The 27,200-nt window shown below is 38.7% G+C and overlaps 2 protein-coding genes across 8 annotated transcripts in view; one reads left to right on the top strand and one right to left on the bottom strand.

The window, feature by feature from the left end:
* The window catches only part of FBXL20 (F-box and leucine rich repeat protein 20), a 112,931-nt gene that overhangs the window by 71,999 nt on the left and 13,732 nt on the right, over window positions 1-27,200 (bottom strand). The window lies entirely within an intron of this gene.
* On the top strand, window positions 4,550-5,235 carry LOC101338438 (small ribosomal subunit protein eS27-like). Its single transcript, XM_033847560.2, has one exon. It carries the CDS (start codon window positions 4,907-4,909, stop codon window positions 5,159-5,161), a length of 255 nt encoding a protein of 84 aa, XP_033703451.1. The 5' UTR covers window positions 4,550-4,906; the 3' UTR covers window positions 5,162-5,235.

Below are 27,200 nucleotides of genomic sequence, written 5' to 3' on the forward strand. Positions count from 1 at the left end.
CTCATAATGCAGTACCAAGAATCACAGAGAACAACGGATTAGGGAACCATTCCCAGGAAGCAGAAATGGGCCCCAATCAAGGCACGTTTCCTGCTTCTGGGTTACCAAAAGTAGGGTCCAGCTGCTTGCTGCTCGAAAGCCAATACTTGAGAGGCAAGGTTGGTGGAAAGTAAAATTTGCTTTATTTCAGAGGCCGGCAAGGAGGGGAGAGGGTGGACTCATGCCCAAAGGCCAACTCCCCACTGACAATCAGTGGGCAAGAGCTTTTAAAGGGGAGTTTCAGGTGTGTATAGGCGGAGGTAGGGGGCTACATGCAGGAACCAAATAGTCAGCTCTGACAGTCATCTTGAAATTGGTCATGCGGTGGTCTGATCAGCGTCATCCTGATTTTAAGTACAGTTAATCTTCAGTTCCAGGGTCGGTTTGTTCCCATTTCCTTGAGAACAGTTCTCAGAATTATGGCAGCTCATGCCATGGCTACAGTCTGGTCATCATGTAGTAAACTTCTTCCACCTGGTGGGGGTTGCAATATCTACAAAACAGCTCAAAGGACAGAATATTATCTACAGCCCATGAGAAGGAACTAAAGGTCCTTGAATTTGTTTAATAACTGAACTATCAATATTTGGTCTTGTTTGACTGTTTTCCTTTGCTTCTGCATTTTCTCAATTCTCTGATTAAACTCTTTAGCTAAAGTTTTTCTACAGACAAAAGGAGGCAGAGGACATGGTGGGGAAGGACCATAGGGTCCTGTTCCATTTCACCTGGAGTAGGTGACCTGACAATGCGTCTGCTATATTTCAGAATTGATATATGCTATATTTCAGAATCGATATATGCTATATGCCTCCTGTTACTTCCCCTTTTTAGGGTGAATGTATATTGCCGTTATTCTATCTCTGTGAATAACGGTATATGTTGAGTGTATGGGGCAGATAACTTTTCTTTTTAGTTCATAGGTCTCTGGATCAAGAGGAACTGCAGGTGAGGACCCTCATCTACCTCTAAATCAGATGCAGATAACAAGTTACAGGTTTTCACCATTATTTATTTGTGTATTTATACAGGTTGTTTTTGGATATAAGACTTTCAGATGTCTTGGGAGGGAATGATTTGCATGAGACAAGAATGCAAACCATTGGAGCCAGAGGGCAGACCATGGTAGAACCTTATAATAAGGGCCTCTGAAGAATCTTATCTCCTTGCTACAATACCCTTTTGCAGTGGGCTTTTGCTGCACCTCCCTTCAATAGGTGGGGTCTGTTTTCCCACCCTTTGCATTTGAGTTCACATGATGACTTGATCTGACCAAAAGAATGTGGTGAAAATAACACTGCAATTTCCAAGCTAAGCCTTAACCAAAACTTTACCTTCTTCAAACACTCCTGCCACCATGTAAGAAAGCCCAGGCTAAACTTGTGAATGATGACAGGCCTTGTGGAAAAAGAGTACCAGCTGACAGTGACACCAAGGTCTCAGACTGTAAATGAGGCCATCTTAGACACTCAAGTCCCAGTCAAGCCACCAGAGGACTGCAGCCTCACGGGCAACCTTTTTGGGTGACTAGAAGAAGTGCCAGACTGAATAACTGTTTCAAGCCACTAGGTTTTAGAGCAGTTGTTAGACAGCAAAAGCTATGAAAACATTCTACATTTTAAAAGTTCATGACTTGTGATCTAAATTTCATAGATTTGAATAAAATTTGAGACATACTGAAGCAGCCCAACACAGGTAAAATCTTTGGTGGGAAGAAAATTTCTGAGAGAGATTAAGAATGAACCATCATAAAGAAATCCAGAGTTGAAGCTGCAGAGATTTTTTTAAAACGATTTTTTCCTATAAGTAGTTTTTACTGATTATGCCATTCCCTCACTCAACCAACACCAGATGTTTTTCCAACTGATTTCTCGCCAAAATCTAAGAGGAAAACATTTTTGTATGCCTAAATAAACCTAAAACAAAGTAAGTTTGTAATTCCTCCACCCAACATCTTGTCCCTAGTAGAAATATAATTGCTTTTTAGAAGCAAACTGCTGTCAGTGCATTACCATATCATGACTAAATTTATCTTAAGAAAGAAATCCCTAGATAAAAACACCAAGGAAGGGATACATTTAGAAAACAGATACATTACTTAATAGATCAAACTTTCTGCTATGGACACTTTCTAATATCTGAGTCAATATTACAAGCTTTCTTTTATCCTGACTTCTGTTTCTTTAACCGAAATCAATATCCACTACCAATTCATTGCTCTCAGTCTAAAATAAGTATACACTTTTATTCTGTTTTCTGTTGAGAATTTCTTCCACTTAATCAGTATTAACTATCCACAGCAACATTCCAGAGCACCAACGACTCCATGAACTTCGATGAACTACTGGATATGACTGGAACTCATTTTGGGTACTGCTCAATCCTGGAAATCTTCCATGCCCTACTGAAAACTTCTTTTGAAGTTATGAAGTGAAAGGAAAGAATTTTAAAGTCAAGGTGGCAATATAATTATATGTCCTCCCCTTTTCTCCTCCACTTACCCCAGCTCCACCACACTATATACACACAAAAGAACTACTAGTAGATACAACAAGGCCATGATGGGATCTGACTCAGGATTAGCAAGCATTTAACTGAATCTCATATTCCAAAATGCCAGAGCGGGTGGTAAATCAGAGCAAAGTAGGGTTTGACTTCCTCATGTACAAATTCTAGTCGATGTGCCAGAAACTGAAAACTGGCAGAATCTGTGGAATTTTCCAAGACATATGTCAGATAGTAATTTTACAACTCACTCACAAACACACATTCTAAATCATCTTACTGCTATGGAAATATTTCCAAAGCAATGGTATTTTAATACAGCCATGCTACTTATTTGTAGAAAAAGCATTCCCCTGTTTTAGATAATGTAAGAAACAAAGTACACAGTACCCTAGATACCCTAACTGCATGCCAGAAATTATATTTTAGATTTAAAAGGAACCAAAAGAAACAATATGTTAAATCAGAACAAAGATTCTTTAAAAAGGAAGGGAAGATATAACTTTGTAAGAAAGTCATTAAGGAAAAGTGATACCAAATTAACAAAGGAAATCTATTAGACTTCCTAGGCCATGATATGAATAAGACAGTGGTGCTATTATGAACAAGATAGCTAAACAAAGGATGCATGATATAGCTAAATATTTGGCTGTTATTAATTGATATATATATATCTAGAAAGAGGTCTCTATAATATACCATATAACTTAACTGAATTTTTATATAAAAATTCAACCAAGACAAAAGGACATTGGAAAAACAGTAGGGTCCGCCCTACCCCTATACCCTATCGAATCTTCTAGGGGGTTCTTTTGATATTTACCTCTGTTTTTCTAAATATGCTTGATTTATCAAATTTAGATATTACCTATCGACATCAACCTCTACCTCTAGCCTCCATACCCTATGTAATTTTATGACAATCTTTGTTTAAATAAAGAGTGAGTGTGAATGTAATACTGGACAGATACTACTGAGTGCTGAGCCAGCAGAACAATAGGACCATGTACTCTTTGTCCCTACAAATTAATGACAACCTCATTTTTCCTACTTTCTATATATTTTTAACTTTTCCTCAAATGCTCCAGCATCTGTCACATGTCTATCAATATTTTCCATATGCTCAAACACACCAGATATTGCTTTTTCCCAGAGCCATAACTTCCCAGAACCCTTTGGTCTTTCTTCTGCTTCCCTCTGTGGGGGGACTCTCTAGACTAGGTACAGAGCTGTCACCTTGGGCTCTCCCCTGGCTCTTCTCTTTGACTGAATTCTGAGTCTTGGACCCGATTTCTTTTCCCTTCCTATTTAAGAGTACATTCACTAGTAACTTACGGGGGAAAAAAGGCTCATGAGAACTGAAATCCTGGTCACTTGCACGTCTAAAAATATCTTTATCCTAGACTCACATTTGATTGATAATATGACTGAATAAAATTATAGGTTGGAAATCCTTTCCACTGAAGATATCTGAAGATACTGCTTAATGCATTCTGTCTTCCTATGTTACTACTGTGATATGTAATGCTATTCTGATTAGTCCTTTGAATGTAACCTCTAGCTACTCTTGCTGGAAGCTTTTAGTACAGCCTCTGTATCCCCAGTTTACTGAAATTTCATAATCAGTCCTCTTGGTCTGTGTCTTTTTTATTATTCTATCAGATCTTTCAACTTGCAAATCTATGATTCAGTTTGGAAAATGCTTTGGAAATCTGTTGGTATCATCTCCCACTATTTTCTCTGTCCTCTCTTGCTCAAATTCCTATTAGTCAAATATTGGACCTTCTGGTCTATCTTTAATTTTTTAAATTATTTGTCTCCTATTTTCCTCATTTAATATTTTCTTTCTAATTCCTAGGAAATTGCTTCAACTTTACTTCCAATCTTTACACTAATTTTTTTTGGGGGGGTATCATTTTTTATTTCCAAGAGTTATTTCTTATTTATTGAAAGAGTTTCAAAAGAGCATTCTGTTTTTTGAAGATGCAACATTTCATTTCTTAGAGATTAATACCTCTTCCCCTCTGCCCTACCCGCAGTTTTTTCCTCTCTGCTCTCTACCTTGTTTCTTTTATGTGTTTGTCTGGCCTCTCATTTTGGAGGCTTTCCTCAACTATCAGGTTATCCTTGGCTGTCCACTCCTTTTCATGGCATGAAGAAGCTATTGTAAGTTCACTGTTTGGCTCCATATCCCTATCCTTTTCATACATCTGATATTCCTGGATCCAGAACCCTCAGCCTCCATTTTCTTGAAGAAAAAAATGCCCAGTTTCCTAGAGGGGGAAGAAGTAGTTTACATAGGATTCAACCACTTAATTTAAGATTTCTTCAGCCTTTCTGACGGTGACGACCTCCCCATGAGAACATGCCTCTCCCAAAGGATCTCCTTCGTTACTCTCCAGAAGAGGAGAAGAGGAAACACAAGAAGAAGAGCCTGGTGCAGTGCCCTAATTCCTATTTCATGGATGTGAAATGCTCAGGATGCTATAAAACCACCACTGTCTTTGGCCATGCACAAACAGTAGTTCTGTGTGTTGGCTGCTCTACTGTCCTCTGCCAGCCCACAGGAGGAAAGGCAAGGCTTACCGAAGGATGTTCCTTCAGACCGAAGCAGCACTAAAAGCCCCCAGAATCAAGATGAACGGGAAACCATCGCAATAAACACATTTTGGATTAAAAAAAAAGACTTTCTTCAACCAGTACCTACTTTTAATCTCAAGCCTCATTCTTATATTTTCACTTTTTACTACCAAGTGTTGAGTCTTTTTGGAGGTTTTGTAAACTTGCTTGCTAGTCTCTGCAGACAACCCAGAGTGTACCTCCCTCTACTTGGCTAAATTATTTAACACTTTTCTACTAATTTTTTTATCTTCTAAAATTTTTTTTGTCATTCTTGTGCCTGTGATCTTATACTCCTTTTTATTCTTTTATTATAATGTTAGTGCTATTTGAAAAGAAAGGAAATAAATGTATTAAAGTCAAACTCCCATGTTTAGCCAAAATACCCATGCAATAGTTTTAGGTAACTTGAATAAAGTCATAAGCATATTTACTAAACTTCTGGATACCATGAAACTCATTAGGATAAATAATAACCTAGGATAACAGAATCAGGGTTCAACATGGTTTTAAAAGGACTGTATCAAGAGGAAACTAGGGACCTCCCTGGTGGCGCAGTGGTTAAGAATCCGCCTGCCAATGCAGGGGACATGGGTTCGAGCCCTGGTCCGGGAAGATCCCACATGCCACGGAGCAACTAAGCCTGTGTGCCACAACTACTGAGTCTGCACTCTAGAGCCTGCAAGCAACAACTACTGAAGCCCATGCACCTAGAGCCCGTGCTCCGCAACAAGAGAAGCCACCGCAATGAGAATCACGTGCACCACAATGAAGAGTAGCCCTCGCTCGCCGCAACTAGAGAAAGCCCGCGCACAGCAACGAAGACCCAACACAGCCAAAAATGAATAAATAAATTAATTAATTTTAAAAAATGAGGAAACTAAACGGTAAATTTTTTTTAAATCTCTCACTAAAATTAAGCAATTACCAGTTATATAAATATGAAACTAGAAACCTAGTTTCACAAAAAACAGGGAGTTTTAGTTTATCATGAGTTACTTATGTGACTTCCTGTAACAAATTTTAAAAGAAAAGAAAAACTGTATCTTAGGATACACTAATGGAAAGCAGACCAGACCAAGGGACAAAACTACTGTATATTCTGAGTGGTTGTCAATAACTCTAACGTCACATTTGAGAAAGGAAATCAACTAAATATCATTTAGAAAATGGATCCCAGGATACTGAGAGGTTCTAAAGCTAAGTTTTGTGGAAGATGGTAAAGATAAGAGGAATACTCAAAATGTTCAATGGAAGAACATTATAGCTGCTATTAAAGAGCTGAAGAATTGTCCTTTACAATCAAGTAGCTCTATACTGTTCAAGATAACCAACCTAGGAGAAGCGGAGACAATGTGTTTAAGACAGATTTGGCTTAAATAACTGTGTAAAGCTGTGAGCTCTCCCCATTACTGGTCAGCCAGTCTCTCCAATATCAGCGATGTCATAGAGTAGATTGTTCCATTGAAGGAGCTTTAACTAGATGACATTAAGCCTGGTTCCACTAAAGGAAGACAGAAATAAAGAAACCAAGAGTCAAAGAAGGTCATTGTATAATGATAAAGGGGGTCAATTCATCAAGAAGATACAACAAGTGTAAATATTTATGCACCCAACACTGGAGCACCTAAATATATAAAGCAAATATAACAACTAAAAGGAGAAACGAACAGCAATACAACAGTAGCAGGGGATTTTAACACCTCACTCTCAATAACAGATCTTCCAGAGAATTAATAAGCAAACAGAAGATTTTAACAACATCACAGACTAAATGATCTAATAAACATACACAGAACAGTCCATCCAGTGGCAGCAAAATACACATTCTTCTCAAGCATACACAGAACATTCTCCGAGACAGAACATATGTTAGGCCACAATACAAATTTCAACAAGATCAGTAAGACAGAAACCATATCAAGTATCTTTCCTGCTCACAATGGTATTCAGATGTGTGTTTTCCAACACCCAAGCAATACCCGATTTCTTAGCAGACACTGAATGGGTGTCCTACAAATTTAACTCAATTCTGACACTATCTACCAGGAGATAGCATCAGATCTCACAGGTGAAAGGCCCAGTCCCACAAGACTACCCCCACTTCAGACACCAATTGCAAGTCCAGGGTGTTACTTTGTGCTTCTGACCAACTGGCTATAAATTAAAGGTTCCTGCAACCCACTTCTCAGGTTCAATTAATTTGCTAGAAGTGGTACACAGAACTCAGAGAAACATTAACGTATGTCTCTCAGTTTATTATTATTATTTTTAATTTACTTAATTTAATTTTTATTTATTTTTGGCCACGTTGGGTCTTTGTTGCTGCGTGCGGGCTTTCTCTAGTTGCGGTGAGCGGGTCTACTCTTCGTCCTCAGGTTACAGGCTCAGGGGTTCAGCAGTTCTGGCTCGCGGGCTGTAGAGCACAGGTTCAGTAGTTGTGGCGCACAGGCTTAGTTGCTCCGCGGCATCTTCCTCGACCAGGGCTCAAACCCGTGTCCCCTGCATTGGCAGGCGGATTCTTAACCACTGCGCCACCAGGGAAGCCCTCTCAGCTTATTTAAAGGATTCAGATGAACAGCCAGATAAAGAGGTAACACAGGGTGAGGTCTGGAAGGGTCCTGAGTGCAGGAGCTTCTGTCGCCATAAGAACTGGGGTGCACCACCCCTCTGGCATGCAGATGCTACCAACATGGAAGATCTCTGAACCTCATCCTTTTGGGTTTTTTTAATGGAGGCTCCAATACATTGACATAATTGATTATACCACAGGCCATTGGTGACTGCTTCAACCTTCAGCTCCTCTCTCCTCCCCAGAGGCGGGGAAGGGGGAAATGGGGAGTGGAACTGAAAGTTCCAACCCTCTAATCATAGTTGGCTCCCCTGGCAACTGGTCTCCATCATTCAGTTACCTAGGGGCCTTCAAAAATTCACCTTATTAACAAACTCAGGTGTGGTTGAAAGGGGCTTGTTGTAAACAAAAAGACACCCATTTCACCTTTATGGCTTTGAACTGAGAACAAAAGATGTTCCTACTGCTTGCTTAGGAAATTACAAGGGTTTTTGGGAGTTGTGAGTCAGGAACCAAGAACAAAGACCAAAATATATGTGTTATAAATCACAATATCATGAAACTAGGCATGAAACTAGAAATCAGTAACAGAAGGAAAATTGGAAAATTCACAAATACGTGGAACTCAATCAACACACTACTGAACAACCAATAGATCAAAGAAGAAATCAAAAGGGAAATCAAAAAATATCTTGAGACAAACAAAAACGGAAACACAACAAACCAAAACTTATGGGATGCAGCAAAAACAGTTTTAAGAGGAATGTTTATAGCTATAAATGTCTACATTAAGAAAAAAGAAAGATCCCAAATAAACAGCCAACATTTCACCTCAAGGAACTAGAAAAAGAACAAACTAAGCCCAATGTCCGCAAAAAGCAATAATAAAGATTAGAGCAGAAATAACCGAAATGGAGAAAGGAAACCAATATAAAAGATTAATGAAACTAACACTTGGTTCTTTAAAAAGATAAACAAAATTGACAAACCTATAGCTAGACTAACCAAGGGAAAAGAGAGGACTCAAGTAAAATTATAAATGAAAAAAGAAAGAAAAAAATTATAAATGAAAGAGGAGACATTACAACTGATACCACAGAAATATAAAGGATCATAAGAGACTACTATGAACAATCATACCCCAATAAAATGGACAACCTACGAGAAATGGATAAATTCCTAGAAGCATGACCACTTACTGTTAAGGTAATTAAACAAGGAGGCAATTGGGGTTTAATTGTCTGAGGTGGTTCTAATGCCTTGGTAGCCCACGTTGCAAACCAAAACCTAAGCCAGCATAAATGCACTGGAATCTGAGAAAATGAAACTTAAGAACAATCCCAAGTAAGGCAACTCCTTAAGATACAGCCAATCAAATAACTGTTTTGCTTCGGTGCCTTGTCTATAAAAACCTTGCCCGTAGCTCCTGTGCATGGAGCACTTCTAAAATCACTTCTGGACTGGTGCTATGCAATTGAAATTAATGTCTGCTCAAATAAACTCTTCAACATTTTAATGTGCAACAGGTTTTGTTTTTCTTTTTTAACACTTCCAAGACTGAATCATGAAGATGTGGATAATTTGAATAGATAAATAATGAGTATGGAGACTGAATCGGTAATCAAAACCTCCCAACAAAGAAAAGCACAAGACTAGATGGTTTCACTGAGAAATTCTAGGAAGCATAAGAAAGAATTAATGTCAATCCTACTCAAACTCTTCCCCAAAAATTGAAGAGGAGAAATCACTCCCAAACTCATTTTATGAAGCCAGCATTACCCAAAGCCAGAGAAGGAAACTGTAAGAAAACTATAAGCCAATATCCCTGATGAATTTAGATGCAAAAATTCTCAGTAAAATAACAGCAAACCACATTCAACAGCACATTAAAAGAATCATACACCATGATCAAATGGGATTTATCCCTGTGACACAAGGATGGTTCAATGCACACAAATTAATCAATGTGATAAACCACATTAACAGAATGAAAGACCAAAATGATATGATCTGAATAGATAGAAAAAAAAAAACACTGGACAAAAGTCAACATCATTTCCTGATAAAAAACCATCTACAAGCTGGATATAGAAGGAATGTACCTCAACATAATAAAGGCCATATATGACAAGCCCACAGCTGACTTCACAATGGTGAAAGGCTGACAGCTTTTCCCCTAAGATCGGAAACAAGACAAAGGTAATCTAAACACTCCTAGTCAACACAGTACTGGAAGTCCCAACCACAGCAATTAGGTAGGAAAGACATAAAAGGCATCCAAATCAGAAGGAAGAAGTAAAAGTATCTCTGTTCGCAGATGACATGATTTTATACAGAAAAATCTTAAAGACTACACCATAAAACCATTAGAACTAATAATTCATTAAAGCTGCAGGTTACAAAATCAGCATACAAAAATCAGTTGCACTTCTATATACTAAGAACAAACTAGATGAAAATATACAATCTCATTTAAAATAATATAAAAAAATAAAATACCTAATAACTCTCCCAGACTTCAGACAATACTACAAAGCAACAGTGATCAAAACAGTGTGGTACCGGTACAAAAACAGACATATGGATCAATGGAACAAAATAGAAAGCCCAGAAATAAATCCACATACCTATGGTCAATTAATCTTTGACAAAGGAGGCAAGAATATAAAATGGGAAAAAGACAGTCTCTTCATCAAGTGGTGCTGGGAAAGTTGGACAGCTGCGTGTAAATCAATGAAGTTAGAACACACCCTCACACCATGCACAAAAGTAAACTCAAAATGGCTTAAGGATAAGACATGAAACCATAAAACTCCTAGAAGAGAGCATAGGCAAAACATTCTCTGACATAAATAGTACCAATGTTTTCTTAGGTCAGTCTCCCAAGGCAATAGAAATAAAAACAAAAATAAACAAATGGGACCTAAGCAAACTTACAAGCTTTTGCACAGCAAGGGAAACCATTTAAAAAAAAAAAAAAGACAACCTATGGAATGGGAGAAAATATTTGCAAATGATGCAACCAGCAAGGGCTTAATTTCTAAAATATAGAAACAGTTCATACAACTCAACAACAGAAAAGCAAACAATCCAATCAAAAAATGGGCAAAAGACCTTAACAGACATTTCTCCAAAGAAGACATACAGATGGCCAGTAGGCACATGGAAAGATGCTCAACATCACTAATTATTAGAGAAATGCAAATCAAATATACAATGAGGTACCACCTCACACCAGTCAGAATGGCCACCATTAAAAAGTCTACAAATAACAAATGCTGGAGAGGGTGTGGAGAAAAGGGAACCCTCCTACACTGTTGGTGGGAATATAAATTGGTGCAGCCACTATGGAAAACAGTATGGAGGTTCCTCAGGAAACTAAAAATAGAATTCCCATATGATCCAGCAATCCCACTTCCTGGTCATATACCCAGACAAAACTATAGCTCTAAAAGATACATGCACCCCTATGTTCATAGCAGCACTATTCACAATAGCTAAGACATGGAAACAACCTAAATGTCCATCGACAGATGAATGGATAAAGAAGATGTAGTACATATATACAATGAAATATTACTCAGCCATAAAAAAGAATGAAATAATGGCATCTACAGCAACATGGATGCAGCAAGAGATTATCATACTAAGTGAAGTAAGTCAGAAAGAGAAAGACAAATACCGTATGATATCACTTGTATGTGGAATCTAAAATATGGCATAAATGAACCTATCTACAAAACAGAAACAGACTCACAGACATAGAGATCAGACCTGTGGTTGCCAAGGGGGAGGGGGGAAGGGAGAGGGATGGACTGGGAATTTGGCATTGGTAGATACAAACTATTACATTTAGAATGGATAAACAACAAGGTCCTACTGTATAGCACAGGGAACTATACCCAATCCCCTGGGATAAGCCATAATGGAAAAGAATATTTTAAAAAGAATGTCTATATGTATAAAACTGAGTCACTTTGCTGTACAACAGAGATTGCCACAACACTGTAAACCAACTATACTGCAATTAAAAAAATTAAAAATGAAATAAAATACCTAGCAATAAATTTAAGCAAGGAGGTGAAAGATCTGTACATAAAAACTGTAAGGCATTGATGAGAAAAATTGAAGACACAAATAAATGGAAATATATCCATGTTTATGGACTGGAAACCAAATCACCCAAAGTGATCTACATATGCAATGCAATCTCTATCAAAATTCCAATGCATTTTTCACAGAAATAGAAAATCAATCCTAAAGTTTATATGGAACCACAAAAGATCCTGAATAGCCAAAGTAATCTTGAGAAGGAAGAACAAAGCTGGAGGCATCACACTTCCTGACCTGAAACTACATTACAAAGCTTTAGTAATCAAAACATTATGTACTGGCAGAAAAACAGACACACAGACCAATGGAACAGAATCAAGAGCCCAGACATAAACCCATGAATATACGGTCAACTAATATTTGAAAAGGGAGCCAAGAAGACTCAATGGGGAAAAGATAGTCTCTTCAACAGTAGGTACTGGGAAAACTGTATATTCACATGCAGAAGAATAAAATTAGACCTCTATATTACATCACTCACAAAAATTAACTCAAAATGGATTAAAGACTTAAATAAATGTAAGGCCTAAAACTCTTAGAAGAAAATATAGTGAAAATGCTCCTTAACATTGGTCTTGGCAATGATTTTTTTGGATATAACACCAAAAGCACAAGAAGTAAAGCAAAAAACAAGTGGAACTACATCAAACTAAAAAGCTTCTGCACAGCAAAAGAATCAACAAAATGAAAAGGCAACCTATAAAATGGGAGAAAACATTTGTAAACTATATATCTGATAAGGGATTATTATCCAAAATATATAAGAAACTCATATAATAATAACGAAATAAAATAAATAAATAAATAAAAATGGGCAAAGGATCTGAACAGAAATTTTTCCAAAGTATATGAAAAGGTGTTCAACATCATCAGGGAAACGCAAGTCAAAACCACAATGAGGGGGGCTTCCCTGGTGGCGCAGTGGTTAAGAATCCGTCTGCCAATGCGGGAGACACGGGTTTGAGCCCTGGTCCAGGAAGATCCCACATGCCGCAGAGCAACTAAGCCCGTGTGCCACAACTACTGAGCCTGCGCTCTAGAGCCTGTGGGCCACAACTACTGAGCCTCCATGCCACAGCTACTGAAGCCCGCACACCTAGAGCCCGTGCTCTGCAACAACAGAAGCCACCACAATGAGAAGCCCGCGCACCCCAACAGAGTAGCCCCTGCTCACCGCAACTAGAGAAAGCCCAGGCACAGCAACGAAGACCCAACACAGCCAGAAATAAATAAATAGTTATTTTTTAAAAATTATTTTAAAAAAAACAACAATGAGATATCACCTCACATTTGTTAGAATCACTATAATCAAAAAGACATGAGGGGGCTTCCCTGGTGGCACAGTGGTTGAGAGTCCGCCTGCCGATGCAGGGGACGCAGGTTCGTGCCGTGGTCCGGGAAGATCCCACATGCCGTGGAGCGGCTGGGCCCGTGAGCCATGGCCGCTGAGCCTGCGCGTCCGGAGCCTGTGCTCCGCAACGGGAGAGGCCACAACAGTGAGAGGCCCGCGTACCGCAAAAAATAAAAGACATGAGATAATAAGTATCGGTGAGGTGGAGAAACGCGAACCCTTGAGCAGTGTTAGTGTGAATGTAAATTGGTACAGCCACTATGGAAAACACTATGGAGGTTCCTCATAAAATTAAAGACAAAACTGCCATATAATTCAGCAGTCCCACTTGAGGTATATATCCAAGGAAATGAAATTACTATTTCAAAGAGATATCTGCACCTCCATGTTCACTGCAGCATTATTTACAACAGCCAAGATATGGAAACAATCTAAGTGTCTGTCAACAGATTAATGGATGAAGAAAACATTGGTATATATATACAATGGAATATTATTCAGCCACAAAAAAGAAGGAAATCCTGCCTTTTACAACAAAACGGATGAACCTAGAAGGCATGGTGCTAAGTCAAATAAATCAGAGAAAGACAAATACTGTATAATCTCATAAGCGGTGGTTGCCAGGATCTGAGAAGTGGGGGAAATGAGAGAAGGTGGTTAAAGGGTACAAATATCCAGTTACAAGCTGAAGAAATTCTGTAAATCTAATCTACAGCATGGTGACCATAGTGAACATTAATTACTATACTGTATACTTGAAAGTTGCTGAGAGTAGATCTTTTTTTTTTTTTTTTTTGCGGTACACGGGCCTCTCACTGTTGTGGCCTCTCCCCTTGCGGAGCACAGGCTCCGGATGCGCAGGCTCAGCAGCCATGGCTCACGGGCCTAGCCGCTCTGCGGCATGTGGGATCTTCCCGGACCGGGGCACGAACCCGCGTCCCCTGCATCGGCAGGCAGACTCTCAACCACTGTGCCACCAGGGAAGCCCACTGAGAGTAGATCTTAAATGTTCTCCCACAAAACAAACATCACTGGAACTTCCCTGGCAGTCCCGTGGTTAAGACTCTACTTCCACTGCAGGGGGCACAGGTTTGATCCCTGGTCAGGGAACAAAGATCCCACATGCCATGCAGCATGGCCAAAATAAAATAAAATAAAAACACATTCAAAACAAACATCATTAACTATGTGAGATGACAGATGTGTTAACTAACTTTACTGTGGTAGTCGCAAAATACACGTATGTCAAATCATCATGCTGTGTACCTTAAACTCACACAACGTTATATGTCAATTATATCTCAGTAAAGCTGGATACAAAAAAAGAAAGAAACCAAAGAGGGAACCAACATAAATAAAGAAATGTAATTTACATAGGCATACAGAATATACTAAAATAGATTTACATTTAGTTATTTTTCTTAAACATTAAAAAAGAATCAAAATTAGGACTTCCCTGGTGGTCCAGTGGTAAAGAATCTGCCTTACAATGCAGGGGACGCAGGTTCGATCCCTGGTCAGGGAACTACGATCCCACATGCTGCAGGACAACTAACCACTGAGCTCACGCGCCTCAACTAGAGAGTCCATGTGCCGCAAACTACAGAGCCCACGCGCTCTGGAAGCAGAGCGCCACAACTACAGAGCCCATGCGCCCTGGAGCCTGTGCGCCACAACTAGAGAAGAGAAAACCCACACACCACAACTAGAGAGAAGCCCGCGCGCCGCAACGTGGTATCTCACATGCCTCAACGAAGATCCCACCTGCCACAAGTAAGACCCGATGCAGCCAAAAATAAATAAATAATGAATAAATCTTTTTAAAAAATCAAAATTAAAATCAACACAGACTGAGAAAAAGCAAGCCAGTGTCATTACCGGATGTACAAACAAATTAGGACTTAGCCTAGAACACAGGCTTGATAACTCTGTTCTTTGGCAGTATGCTTGACCCTATCTCCCCAAACCAGTGGTGACCCAAGACAAAACAAAAACTATTAGGACAATGATATTTTTCATAAATCTACATGCATTCCATTTTTAAATGCTGGGATTATACCCTTTAGAGTTGGTTTAAATTAATCTGTATTTTGTTTTAAAATATCAATGGTATATGACACATTTAAGAAAATGTTGGCAATCTTTTATTAGTTAGCCCCCCTCCCTTTTTTTCTCTCCATTTTACTAATCCAAGGCTTTTGAAGATTTCCTAGAATGTATGTTTTATGGGACAGTTCTATAAAGAGTTTGGTCATGAATAACTTTACAAGGTTGTCTGCCAACAGCCATAAAAAATAAACAAAAACATGTTTACAGATTTTTTTTTAAAAAATCAACACTGATAGGCACAAGCCTATTGATACATAAGCAGAATTTTAAATTCAGCTACCTTTTCTCTGGAGCCTTCTCTTACTAGAAGGAAGACTCTAATCCCTTACCTGCCTGATGGAATTCTGGAACTACGTGAGGGAAGGAGACTAGCAGGTTCCACTGTTCACTGTGGCATCTTAGCCTCATTCGCCTCTGGGCTTAGTGTCCTAGGTCCTGAACTTCTCATGTTCAATTCCTCCAAAGAATAATGTCCTGACTTCTGTAAGTCTGATGGCAGTCATTCAACTGATCAGGGTGCATGGGGTGAGTATGGGGGTGGGGGTGGTTGCAGAGAGGGGTCCATCCCCCATTATAGATTTTTCAGACAATGCTCCCTGTTCTCAGCCTCCATCTGTGGTACATGGTACTTCCATGTACTGAGCTTTTCAGGGGTCTTGCAGAGAAATCATGATCTGTCTCTTGCCAGTATTCTCCTCTATAGAGTTTGACCTTCCTTTCCTCTGTTAGGTCACTTACTACTTCTTTTTGCTTTCCTTCTTCCTATACAAGTAGGATTACAGATGTCTTATCCTTTCAAAATGGAGTTTATTCCTGTCTTTAGGTGATTTTCAAAAAAGCCTGGAAATAATTTTACTTTGCTGTCTTAAAACCTGAAAGGGATGGTTTTTGTAATCTTTTAAGTCAAATAACCTTGAAATAGAGCCAACTACTGTTCAAGAGCTAAATGTTTATGTTTGATAATAACCCCCAAAGGATAACACTATTGAAACCAAGAACTCAAATGCTCGGTTAAATTAGACTACTACCTCTTTTTCAAACAAAGCCTATACTTTCTCATCTCTATGGCTTTATGTCTTCTACCTAGAAATCAATCCATTTTTTAAATGCTCTGCTCCAATTTCATATCCTCCATGAAAGCTTCACTGATTCTCTCTCCTAGGAGGGAATGCCTTTTTCCCACTTCAGGTTTTCATAAGGAAGGACTTGCACTAAACACACTCCTGACTTCTCTGTACTTCTTTACTTACAGAGACAGAGTGACTTATCTGAACCTGTCCGACTAGTTAATCTTAGAAGAGTGAAGAGCAAACTTGGCCCATCTCTGTGCTTCTACCTTTCCAAGGTGTGGCGCAAGCATTCGCCGCTTATTTAGGGCCAGACGCTCCCTTGCATAGGGAGGCTTGAGTCAATATAGCACTGCTTGGAGGCAGGTTGGTCTACCTAAAGGACTTCAGTTAAAAGGCACAATTTGGCTCACGTACTGAAAGTTGTATCCTCCAACCTGGTCTCTGTTAGTAATAAAAGTGGTATTTTGACCCCTACCTGCCACTCTTGTTTTCTTTATTTGTTCAGAACTTCAGAAAGGATAAGGGATGCTTTACCTGAAACCTCTTCAGAAATCCCAATCTCTAGGTGGAAATGTTTTCCTACTTTCCTATAATCCAGAACTTTGCTTATAGTTCTATTATAGATCTTAAATTTTTTCTTACTGTGTTGACAATCTTCTAACCTACTACGCTGTAAGCTTTTAGAAAGTGGATTAACCACAGTGCCTTACACATGACAAATCATAATATAAATATTTGTTGCACTGACTGACTGAAGGGCTAAATGTTTCTTTAAAGTAAAAGTAAAGAGAATTTTATGGTTTCTAGCTATTTCAGGTTCTACTCATTCTAAAGTCACAGCAAGTGCATATCAAAGACTGCCAGATTATAATTAATCTTATAACTAAGATGTTGTTTTCCCTTGTCAAATTTCCTCTGCAATACATTGGGTCATTATCACCAGTTCTGTTTTTTTGTCTGCATGCTCTAGGAATTTTAAAAGCTAATTAGGGGCTTCCCTGGTGGCACAGTGGTTAAGAATCCACCTGCCAATGCAGGAGACACGGGTTCGAGCCCTGGTCCGGGAAGATCCCACATGCCATGGAGCAACTAAGCCCGTGTGCCACAACTACTGAGCCCGTGCTCTAGAGCCTGCGAGCCATGACTACTGAGCCCACGTGCCACAACTACTGAAGCCCACGCGCCTAGAGCCCGTGCTCCACAAGAGAAGCCACCACAATGAGAAGCCTGCGCACCGCAACAAAGAGTAGCCCCCGCTCGCCGCAACTAGAGAAAGCCTGCACAGCAACGAAGACCCAATGCAGCCAAAAATAACTAAATAAATTTATTAAAAAAATAAAAGCTAATTATACATCCTATAAACCTAAAATTGAAAATAATTCAGTTTACACTGAGGAGATGAATTCAAATGAAATGGATAGAATCTAAGCTGCTATCTCAAGATACCTTTCTATAATATAGGACAAAGACAATAACCACTCAAATTCACTGTATTAATTAATCATCATCAGTAACTGTAGTGGTTAAAAATAAGTAGTACGTAAAAATGATTAGGAGACGACATGGCCAAACTAGTGGTTGTGGTCACTCTTCTGCAGAATAAAAATTAGAAATTGAGAAAGTACATTTTTAGTATAATTGGAGTATTTCAAAATTAGGGAGCCAGAATTGGGTTTCTTCTAAAACCTCAGATCAAAAGCGTACTCAGAGGTGACATCAGCAAAAATGGTGGAATAAGGAATTTTGAAATCCCACCTCCCCATAAAAGTAACCAAAAAACTGACAAAATCAAATATTTTTGAACTTCAGAAACTAACCGAAGGCTTGCAACAGTCCACGGAGTGTATATTCAAGAACAAAGGCTGAATCTCAGTAAGAACAGAGAGCTTTGAGGCATTTTAAGTTACCCCAATCCCCACATTTACAGTAGCACTATCTTGAAAATAACAGCCCGCACTGCTGGTAACTGAGGAACCAGAACATATCTCATTTTCAAAGTATTGTAATGATTTGTCTTGACCTGTCTGGTTGCTCCCTGGAAGATCAGCTCAAAAGGCTTGTCTTTATTTTGCCCAACTCAAAAGGGGCCTAGTGCTAAAGAAATTACTCCACTTTGTTCAAAACATTTACAGGCAAATGTTTTAGTCACTGCTGCCTAAGGAACAGATAACAATTGGGGCAAACAATAGACTAACCAAAGAGGTTGAGGGGAAAGGGCTAGAGAATGAGATGTCCATAACGGTACTGAAAAGCTCCTATATCCTGGGAATCTAGAAGGCCACATGCATGCCCAAGGTTGTGCACACACTCAGGAAAAACCTGAGAAGACCCTAAGCTGTCACTGCTGGTTGATCTTGAGGCGTTGCAGAAACAGGAAGTGAAGGCTAAGGCATAATTGTAAACTGCCTGGCTGAGTGCTGAAGGCATGCCCTAACATGTACAAGAAGCCCCTCAGCAAAGACTGAGAGAATTTCTGGTTCCAGATGTTTAAGGAAATCTCTGTACAATCATTAGCTGACTACTAAGCTAATAGAACAGAGATTTCAGTGGCCACACACGACAAAGAATAGAGTTTATAGAACTAGTTCAGAAAAAGACACTAAACAAACAAACAATACTACTACAATAAGCAGCATCAACAAACCCAGGAGGGGAGGGAATGTGATTTCTAGAGTTGCTATATTTTAATATTCAAAATGTTCAGCTTTCAGCAAAAAATTACAAAGCATGCAATGAAGTCATTTGCAAATTATATGATAGGGGTCTAGTATTCAAAATAAAGAACTTTCACAACTGAACAATAAAAATACAAATAACCCAATTTAAAAATGTACAAAGAATATAAATAAACACTTCTCCAAAGAAGATATACAAATGGCCAACAAGCACATGAAATGCTCAACATCATTAGTCATTAGGGAAATACAAAGCTAAACCACAATGAGATACCACCTCATACCCACTAGGATATTATAATTTGAGAAAAAGAAAAAAGAAGGGAAAAGAATAACTGTAAGAATATGGAGAAATCTGAACCATTGTACATTGCTGGTGGGAATGCAAAATGGGCAGCTGCTGTGGAAAATAGTTTGGCACTTCCTCAAAACGTTAAACATAGAATTACAACATGACCCAGCAATTCCACTCCTAAGTACATACCCAAAAGAACTGAAAAAAGGTTTCAAACACATACTTATGCATAAGAATATTCATAGCAGCTCTATACGCAACAGCCGCAAGGTGGAAACAATCAAAATACCTGTTAATAAATGAATGGATAAACAAAATGTGGTATAGCCATACAACGCATTATTCAGCCATAAAAAGGTAAACATGCTAAAACATCGATGAACCTTGAAAACATTATGCAAAGTCCAGAAGCCAGTCACAAAAAACCACATACTATATGATTCCATTCATATGAAAGTCAGAAAAGAGAAATCTACAGAGACTGAAAGCAGATGAGTGGTTGCTTAGAACAAGGGAGTGATAGGGGATAAGGAGTGATGGCTAAAGGGTACAAGTTTCTTTCTGAAGTGCAGAAAATGTTCCAGAATTGACTCTGGTGATAGTCTGCACATATCTGTGAATATACTAAAAGCCACTGGATTGTATACTATAAAAAAGAGAACTTTCTTGTAATGTGAATTATATCTCAATAAAAAATATAATTTAAAAATGTGTACTCGGGCTTCCCTGGTGGCGCAGTGGTTAAGAGTCCGCCTGCCGATGCAGGGGACACAGGTTCGTGCCCCGGTCTGGGAAGATCCCACATGCCGCTGAGCGGCTGGTCCCGAGAGCCATGGCCGCTGAGCCTGCGCGTCCGGAGCCTGTGCTCTGCAATGGGAGAGGCCACAACAGTGAGAGGCCTGTGTACCGCAAAAAAAAAAAAAAAAAAAAAAAATGTGTACTCAACAAGCTCTTTGAAGAAGAAAGATAAAAATAAATTCACAGGAAACTTCTCCTCAGTAACAACAGAACTTGGAAGATGATGGAGAAATATCTTTAGAGTACTCAGGGGAAATAACTGCAACTGAGAACTTTGTACCCAGCCCACCCTAGATGACCCTAGCAATGAGGAGGAAAAAAAGATGTTTCCACACATAAGTAATTAGGTAAGTTCACCACTTAGGTCCACGGTAAAAGAACCTTTTTAAAAGGATCTACTTTCAGAAGAAGAAAAGTGAACCAGGTACTTCTCCTGCTTTTGGGAGTAATGGACCAGATTATTTTAATGAACCTTTTAAGGACCACTAAAAACTCTGGTGAAATATTAAAAATAATGACAATAATAATAGTAGATTTTTTTAAAGCACGGATGAGCAAAAAATAGTATAAAGAACTACCAGTCCAAAATCTAGAATGTGAGAACCCAAAGTAAGCCCAATACTCAAAAATAAAATGACTTTACAGCAATATTATTAGATAAAATTAATTCAAGGAAAAAATCATTAAGAGTTGAAGGAGAGGGCTTCTCTGGTGGTGCAGTGGTTGAGGGTCCGCCTGCAGATGCAGGGGATGCGGGTTCGTGCCCCGGTCCAGGAAGATCCCACATGCCGCGGAGCGGCTGGGCCCGTGAGCCATGGCCGCTGAGCCTGCGCGTCCGGAGACTGTGCTCCGCAACGGGAGAGGCTACAACAGTGAGAGGCCCGCGTACCGCAAAAAAAAAAATAAAATAAAATAAGGGTAGTTATAAGGTAGAGAGTTAAAATTATCTATAGGGACTTCCCTGGTGGCACAGTGATTAAGAATCCGCCTGCCAATGCAGGGGACAGGGGTTCAATCCCTGGTCCTGGAAGATCACATATGCTGTGGAGCAACTAAGCCCGTGCACCACAACTACTGAGTCTGAACTCTAGAGCCCGCGAGCCACAACTACTGAAGCCCGCATGCCTAGAGCCTGTGCTCCACAACAAGAGGAGCCACTGCAATGAAAAACCCACACACGGCAACGAACAGTAGCCTCTGCTCACCACAGCTAGAGAAAGCCAGTGTGCAGCAACAGAGACCCAACGCAGCCAAAATTAATTAATTAATTAGGGGACAAAAGAGAGACAAAATAGACAAAAAGTTAATAAAAACCTAGAGGATTTGAATACCACATATTACAAGTTTGATCTAAGAGATATGTGTAATGAATTGAGTCAAATAATAACAATAAACTTACTGAATGTATATTGTATACCTTGCGGCCTTGTAAACACTTTATATATCATGTAACTCTTACAACGACCCTGGATAGAAAGATTCTATTTTGTCTCCATTTCCTAAATTAAAAAATTGAGGTGCAGAGATTAAATGTATTCCAAAGTCACACAGCTTTAAATAGCAATCTCAGCCAAAATATGAACTGATAAAAAATTTAGCTTTGCCATAATTCGACAGTACTGCATGTCAGTAATTAGGGATTGGTAAGACTCTAATAAAATAATAAATCCTTAATGTTTTATTGGACAAACAGTATGATCCCTTTCAAAAGTGTCATCAGCCCTTTTGAAGTTTTCCAAGTTTAAACTGACTTTTTAAAATGTTGTAAGTCAGAAATATGAGGTCCCCTTTGTATTTAGGGTTCATCATTAGGCTTTTCCCTCTTCTACCTAAGAGTCTTCTTAAGGGTTCTGAGGCTTGCCTCCTGTGTTGATCCATCACAATTTCATATTTAGATATAAATAGAAAAACCATAATTTTAAGAAATGTTAAGAAAACGGGGTATTCTGGTCTCCAGTCTCTGACTGGTAAGTACTTCTCTTCTTCCTTCCTACAATGCACCCTTTAAAAAGGCAGTCTAATTTTAAAATTTTGTGTCTGTGATTTTTTTTTCCCCACATCAAACCCAAGCATTCAATAAACAAAATCTTACTTTGTTCCAACACAGAACACTTACAAAAACTGATGATGTACTTGGCCACAAAGAAACTTTCAAAAACCAGTTATCACGGGACTTCCCTGGTGGCGCAGTGGTTAAGAATCCACCTGCCTGCCTGCAGTGGTTAAGAATCCACCTGCCAACACAGGGGACACGGGTTCGAGCCCTGTTCCGGGAAGATCCCACATGCTGCAGAGCAACTAAGCCCGTGCGCTACAACTACTGAGCCTGCGCTCTAGAGCCTGCGAGCCACAACTACTGAGCCCGTGAGCCACAACTACTGAGCCTGCGTGCCACACCTACTGAAGCCCAAGCGCCTAGAGCCCATGCATCACAACAAAGAGTAGCCCCTGCTCGCTGCAACTAGAGAAAGCCCACGCACAGCAAGGAAGACCCAACGCAGCCAAATAAATAAATAAATAAAATTTAAAAAAAAAACACCTGTTATCATAAACCACTAATACACTTATATGTAACACAATAAAATTAGAAAAGAACAACAAAAAAGCCCCTTGAGATCAATATACCTGAAATTTTAAAATAGATAGGAAATAGCAGAGCTAAGATTTGAACCCAGTCAGTATGGTTCCATTGTTTTGCTCAAACCCTAAAGTCCTCCTAATTATTAGGCTCCAAGTCTGTGTTACCCAAAGTGTGGTACTCATTTAGGCATCACCTTTATATATCTTAGAAATGCAAGTTCATGGGCCCAGGTGATTTGCCAGTTTTCCAGTTTTCAATTTTTCCAGTTTTCAATTTCCAAGCAAATTGAAGTTTGAAAACCACCTCTCTGAACCAAGGCTCTTAATCCTGGTAAAAGCTCTGCTTTTGACTCCTTATAATGTGAGATAAGGAACACCTTATTCTTTAAGCCACTAAAAGGGTTTTCTACTATTTGCAGCTCGGAGCATGCTAACTGGATACAAAAATGAATACACAAAAATCAATACACCAACTTTATAGGTTCCTAATGACAGTAAATCCTATCATTTCTACCTTTAAAATATATCCAGGATCCAATTACTTCTTACACCTCCATCACAATCAACTTCATACAAGATACCATTACTTTTCTGAATTACTCCAAGAACCCTTAACACCAGTTATATATATACCACTTCTCTACAAAGCAAGAGTGATCCTTTCAAAGCCTGAATGTTCCTCTTCTGTTCAAAAATCCCTATGGCTTCCCTTGTCAGAATAAAATCCAGAGCGCAAAACGGCCAATAAGTCCATTTATGACCTGCCCTGCTCTCCCATGCTCCCCACTCCCGACCCCACCCCGACCCCCGACTTAAAACATTAAGACTAAAACAAGAAGATACTCAACTTCAGTAGTAATGAGGGAAATACAAAATACAATAAAACACAATTTTCCTTCTATCACTGAAAAACTTTAAAGTTGGGAAACATCACATGTTGGTAAAGATGTGGAGAAACAAGTTCACTCACACACTATGGGCCAAAACATAAATTAGGAAAGCAATTTGACAATATCTGATAAACTTAATAATCATATATTCCCTATGACCCAGAAAACCCTCTTCTTGGTATTTAACATAAAGGAACACTTGCACATATATAAGAACATTCATTGCATTTGTGTTTGTGATGCAAAGGAGAAAACCTAAAGGTTAATTAATAGCTAGCTATACAAACTAGAATATTCATATAATAGAATATTATGTAACTGTGAAAAGAAATATATCTAACAGACCTCTAAGACATATCGTAGTTAAAATTTCCGAATGCCAGATACAGTATGAGGCAACTTACATAAACACACACACAGAAAACTAAGGCTATGTAAAAGCACAGAAAAAGACTTGCAAGGACACTCATCAAATTTAAAATTGGTCCTTATCTCTCTTTTTTTTTGGTTTCCCCCTTTTTAAATTAATTAATTTTTTACTGAAGTATAGTTGATTTACAATGTTGTGTTAGCTACTGCTGTACAGCAATGTGTATATGTTATACATATACATACATTCTTTTTTTTTAATTCTTTTCCATTTTGGTTTATCATAGGATATTGAATATAGTTCTCTGTGCTACACAGTAGGATCTTGTTGTTTATCTGGCCCTTATCTCTTTAGGTGGAGAGGATCAGGATTATGAGCAGTATAAAAAGGAATTATCATACTCAAAATGTTTTAATTTTTAAATAAAAATGTATCCACATATATCTTATATAAATTAAAACTTACTATAATTTTTTAAAAGAAGAAAAAAGCGAGTTTCTAAACTGTATGTCCAGCATAATTTTGCTTGATCATAAAATGTGAACATATCCATACATATTAAATAGATAAATAATTTTTAAAAGGATACATATTAAACAGTTAACAATTGTTCTTCTAGAGAACAGAGAGATGGAGGAATTGCTTTTCACTTGAAACTCACTTTAAGGTGCATAGTAAATTATAATTTAACTTCTCTTCCAAGAACAAATACTAAAGCAACAACTTAATTTAACCCCCATTACCAGTCCCAAATTAAATCATAGGCCTATAACTGTCTTATTTTTGCAAAATACAAGTGGGCAGAAGAAAGACACGTCCCTGAAACACATTAAACTGAGAGATCTGAGGCAACTTTAGGACGGCCAAAGCAGATGATGCTAAAACTGACTTTGTCTAAAATAATGGTACACTTCACGGAGACTGCATGCCATTTAATAAGCCATAGTCCAACCCAGCCACAGTAAATAAAAGCTACAAGAAAGTTTACTAGGCTAATTCTTGGTTAAGTTTTACTTAGATTTCAATTTGATCATTTCCTTTTTAGTACCACTGGCGTTAAGCAAAACAACTACTTACAAATAATATTTGGCTGGCTATGCACCTTCAACTTGAATGCGTATCCAGGCCTAATTCCACAAGAGAAAAACATTATTTCCAATTAAGATAATGTGGAGTGGCATGGACATATATACACTACCAAATGTAAAATAGATAGCTAGTGGGGAAGCAACCGCATAGCACAGGGAGACCAGCTCGGTGCTTTGTGACCACCTAGAGGGGTGGGATAGGGAGGGTGGGAGGGAGATGCCAAGAGGGAGGAGATATGGGGATATATGTACATGTATAGCTGATTCACTCTGCTATAAAGCAGAAACTAACACACCACTGCAAAGCATTTATATCCCAATAAAGATGTTAAAAAAATAAAAAGGATAATGTGGAGCATATATATTCTCCCCTGGTTCCCAGCCTAATGTTGAATTGAATCCTGTAGTTTTTCATTTTGTTAATTCATCTCTGAAACAATATCGTTACTGGAAATACCGACAAGACCCCAGTCACTTGACAACAGCCAGAACATGTAAAGTATAGAAAAATAAAACTGGATCCTAGGTAGGTATATAGTATAGACAAGACTAAAAAGGTAATGTAGTGAATTATCACACATTTCATATAAATATATATTTGATAGCTGTTAGAAGGGTCAGATAGATCTTGGCCATAACTCCAGAACAGCGTGAATTTTATGGATGGGATCATTTTTAATGCAAATTTCAGATTATTTAAATAATTTAAACACTCTAGAAGATGATAATATTGCTTCTTGGTATTCTTTCCGATATTAAACTTTTTTTATTCTACTAAACCTACTTGATCTTTATCTAGACATGTCTGTTTATTCATAAAATACTATATCCTAAATGTTTACTATTTTTCACTCAACAGTGGTATACTGCTACCTTTCATCTTTAATAATATATTATGATAAATTGAGTAAAATGCTGCCCAGACTTTATACATCAAGCCTAAGAGCAAAACTTGCAAAGAAGCTGAACATGAAGCCTTATAAACTTATATTCAAGATTCTACAAATACTTATTATAAAACTTTTAGTATCTCACTCCTAGTTCTCATGAGGAAGAATTATAGTAAAGAAGGTAATCAAATCAGTTTTATTCAACATATGAATGATACACTAACAGCTTTTGCTACAAATGTAATTTATTACATAGGTATCTGAAAGGAATTTACAACTTAGCGTGATTTATCCAGAATATTTGTTCATGGCTGTTTAAGAGTTACTTAAGTTGGCTAGTAAGCCAAAGTACAGGTTCAATGCCCATGTTTTGCAGTCCCCACAAAATTAACTGTGCTCAATTCTTTCGCCACAAACTCAAGTGTTAATCAACCCTAACCAAACATCTTATAAATACTTGCTATAGATCAAAAGAATAACAATGGGTAAACTGTTCACAACAACCCATTCTTGGGGCTTCCCTGGTGGTGCAGTGGTTAAGAATCCGCCTGCCAATGCAGGGGACATGGGTTCGAGCCCTGGCCTGGGATGATCCCACATGCCACGAAGCAACTAAGCCAATGAGCCACAACCACTGAGCCTGCGCTCCAGGGCTCGCAAGCCACAACTACTGAGCCCATGTGCCACAACTACTGAAGCCTGTGCGCCTAGAGCCCGTGCTCCACAACAAGAAAAGCCACTGCAATGAGAAGCCCGCGCACTGCAATGAAGAGTAGTCCCTGCTCGTTGCAACCAGAGAAAGCCCGTGCACAGCAACAAAGACCCAACAAAGCCAAAAATAAAAATAAAAAATAATAATAATTATTATTATTTTTTTGCAGTATGCGGGCCTCTTACTGCTGTGGCCTCTCCCGTTGCGGAGCACAGGCTCCGGACTCGCAGGCTCAGCGCCCATGGCTCACGGGCCCAGCCACTCAACACCATGTGGGATCTTCCAGGACTGGGGCACGAACCCGTGTCCCCTGCATCGGCAGGCGGACTCTCAACCACTGCACCACCAGGAAAGCCCAAAAAAAATTTTTTAATAAAATTAAAAAAACAACCCATTCTCAGCTGATTCACTTCACTGTACAGCGGAAACTAACACAACATTGTAAAGCAATTATACTCCAATGAATGAAAGAAAGAAAGAAAGAAAAAAAAAAGAAAGAAAGAAAAAAAGAAAGAAAGAAAGAAAAA

Source organism: Tursiops truncatus, chromosome 20, assembly GCF_011762595.2.
Source record: "Tursiops truncatus isolate mTurTru1 chromosome 20, mTurTru1.mat.Y, whole genome shotgun sequence".
Lineage (NCBI taxonomy): Eukaryota > Metazoa > Chordata > Mammalia > Artiodactyla > Delphinidae > Tursiops > Tursiops truncatus.

Bases quoted from the DNA above. Each gene is read 5' to 3' on its own strand.
- LOC101338438 (XM_033847560.2), top strand. From the start codon at position 4,907: ATGCCTCTCCCAAAGGATCTCCTTCGTTACTCTCCAGAAGAGGAGAAG.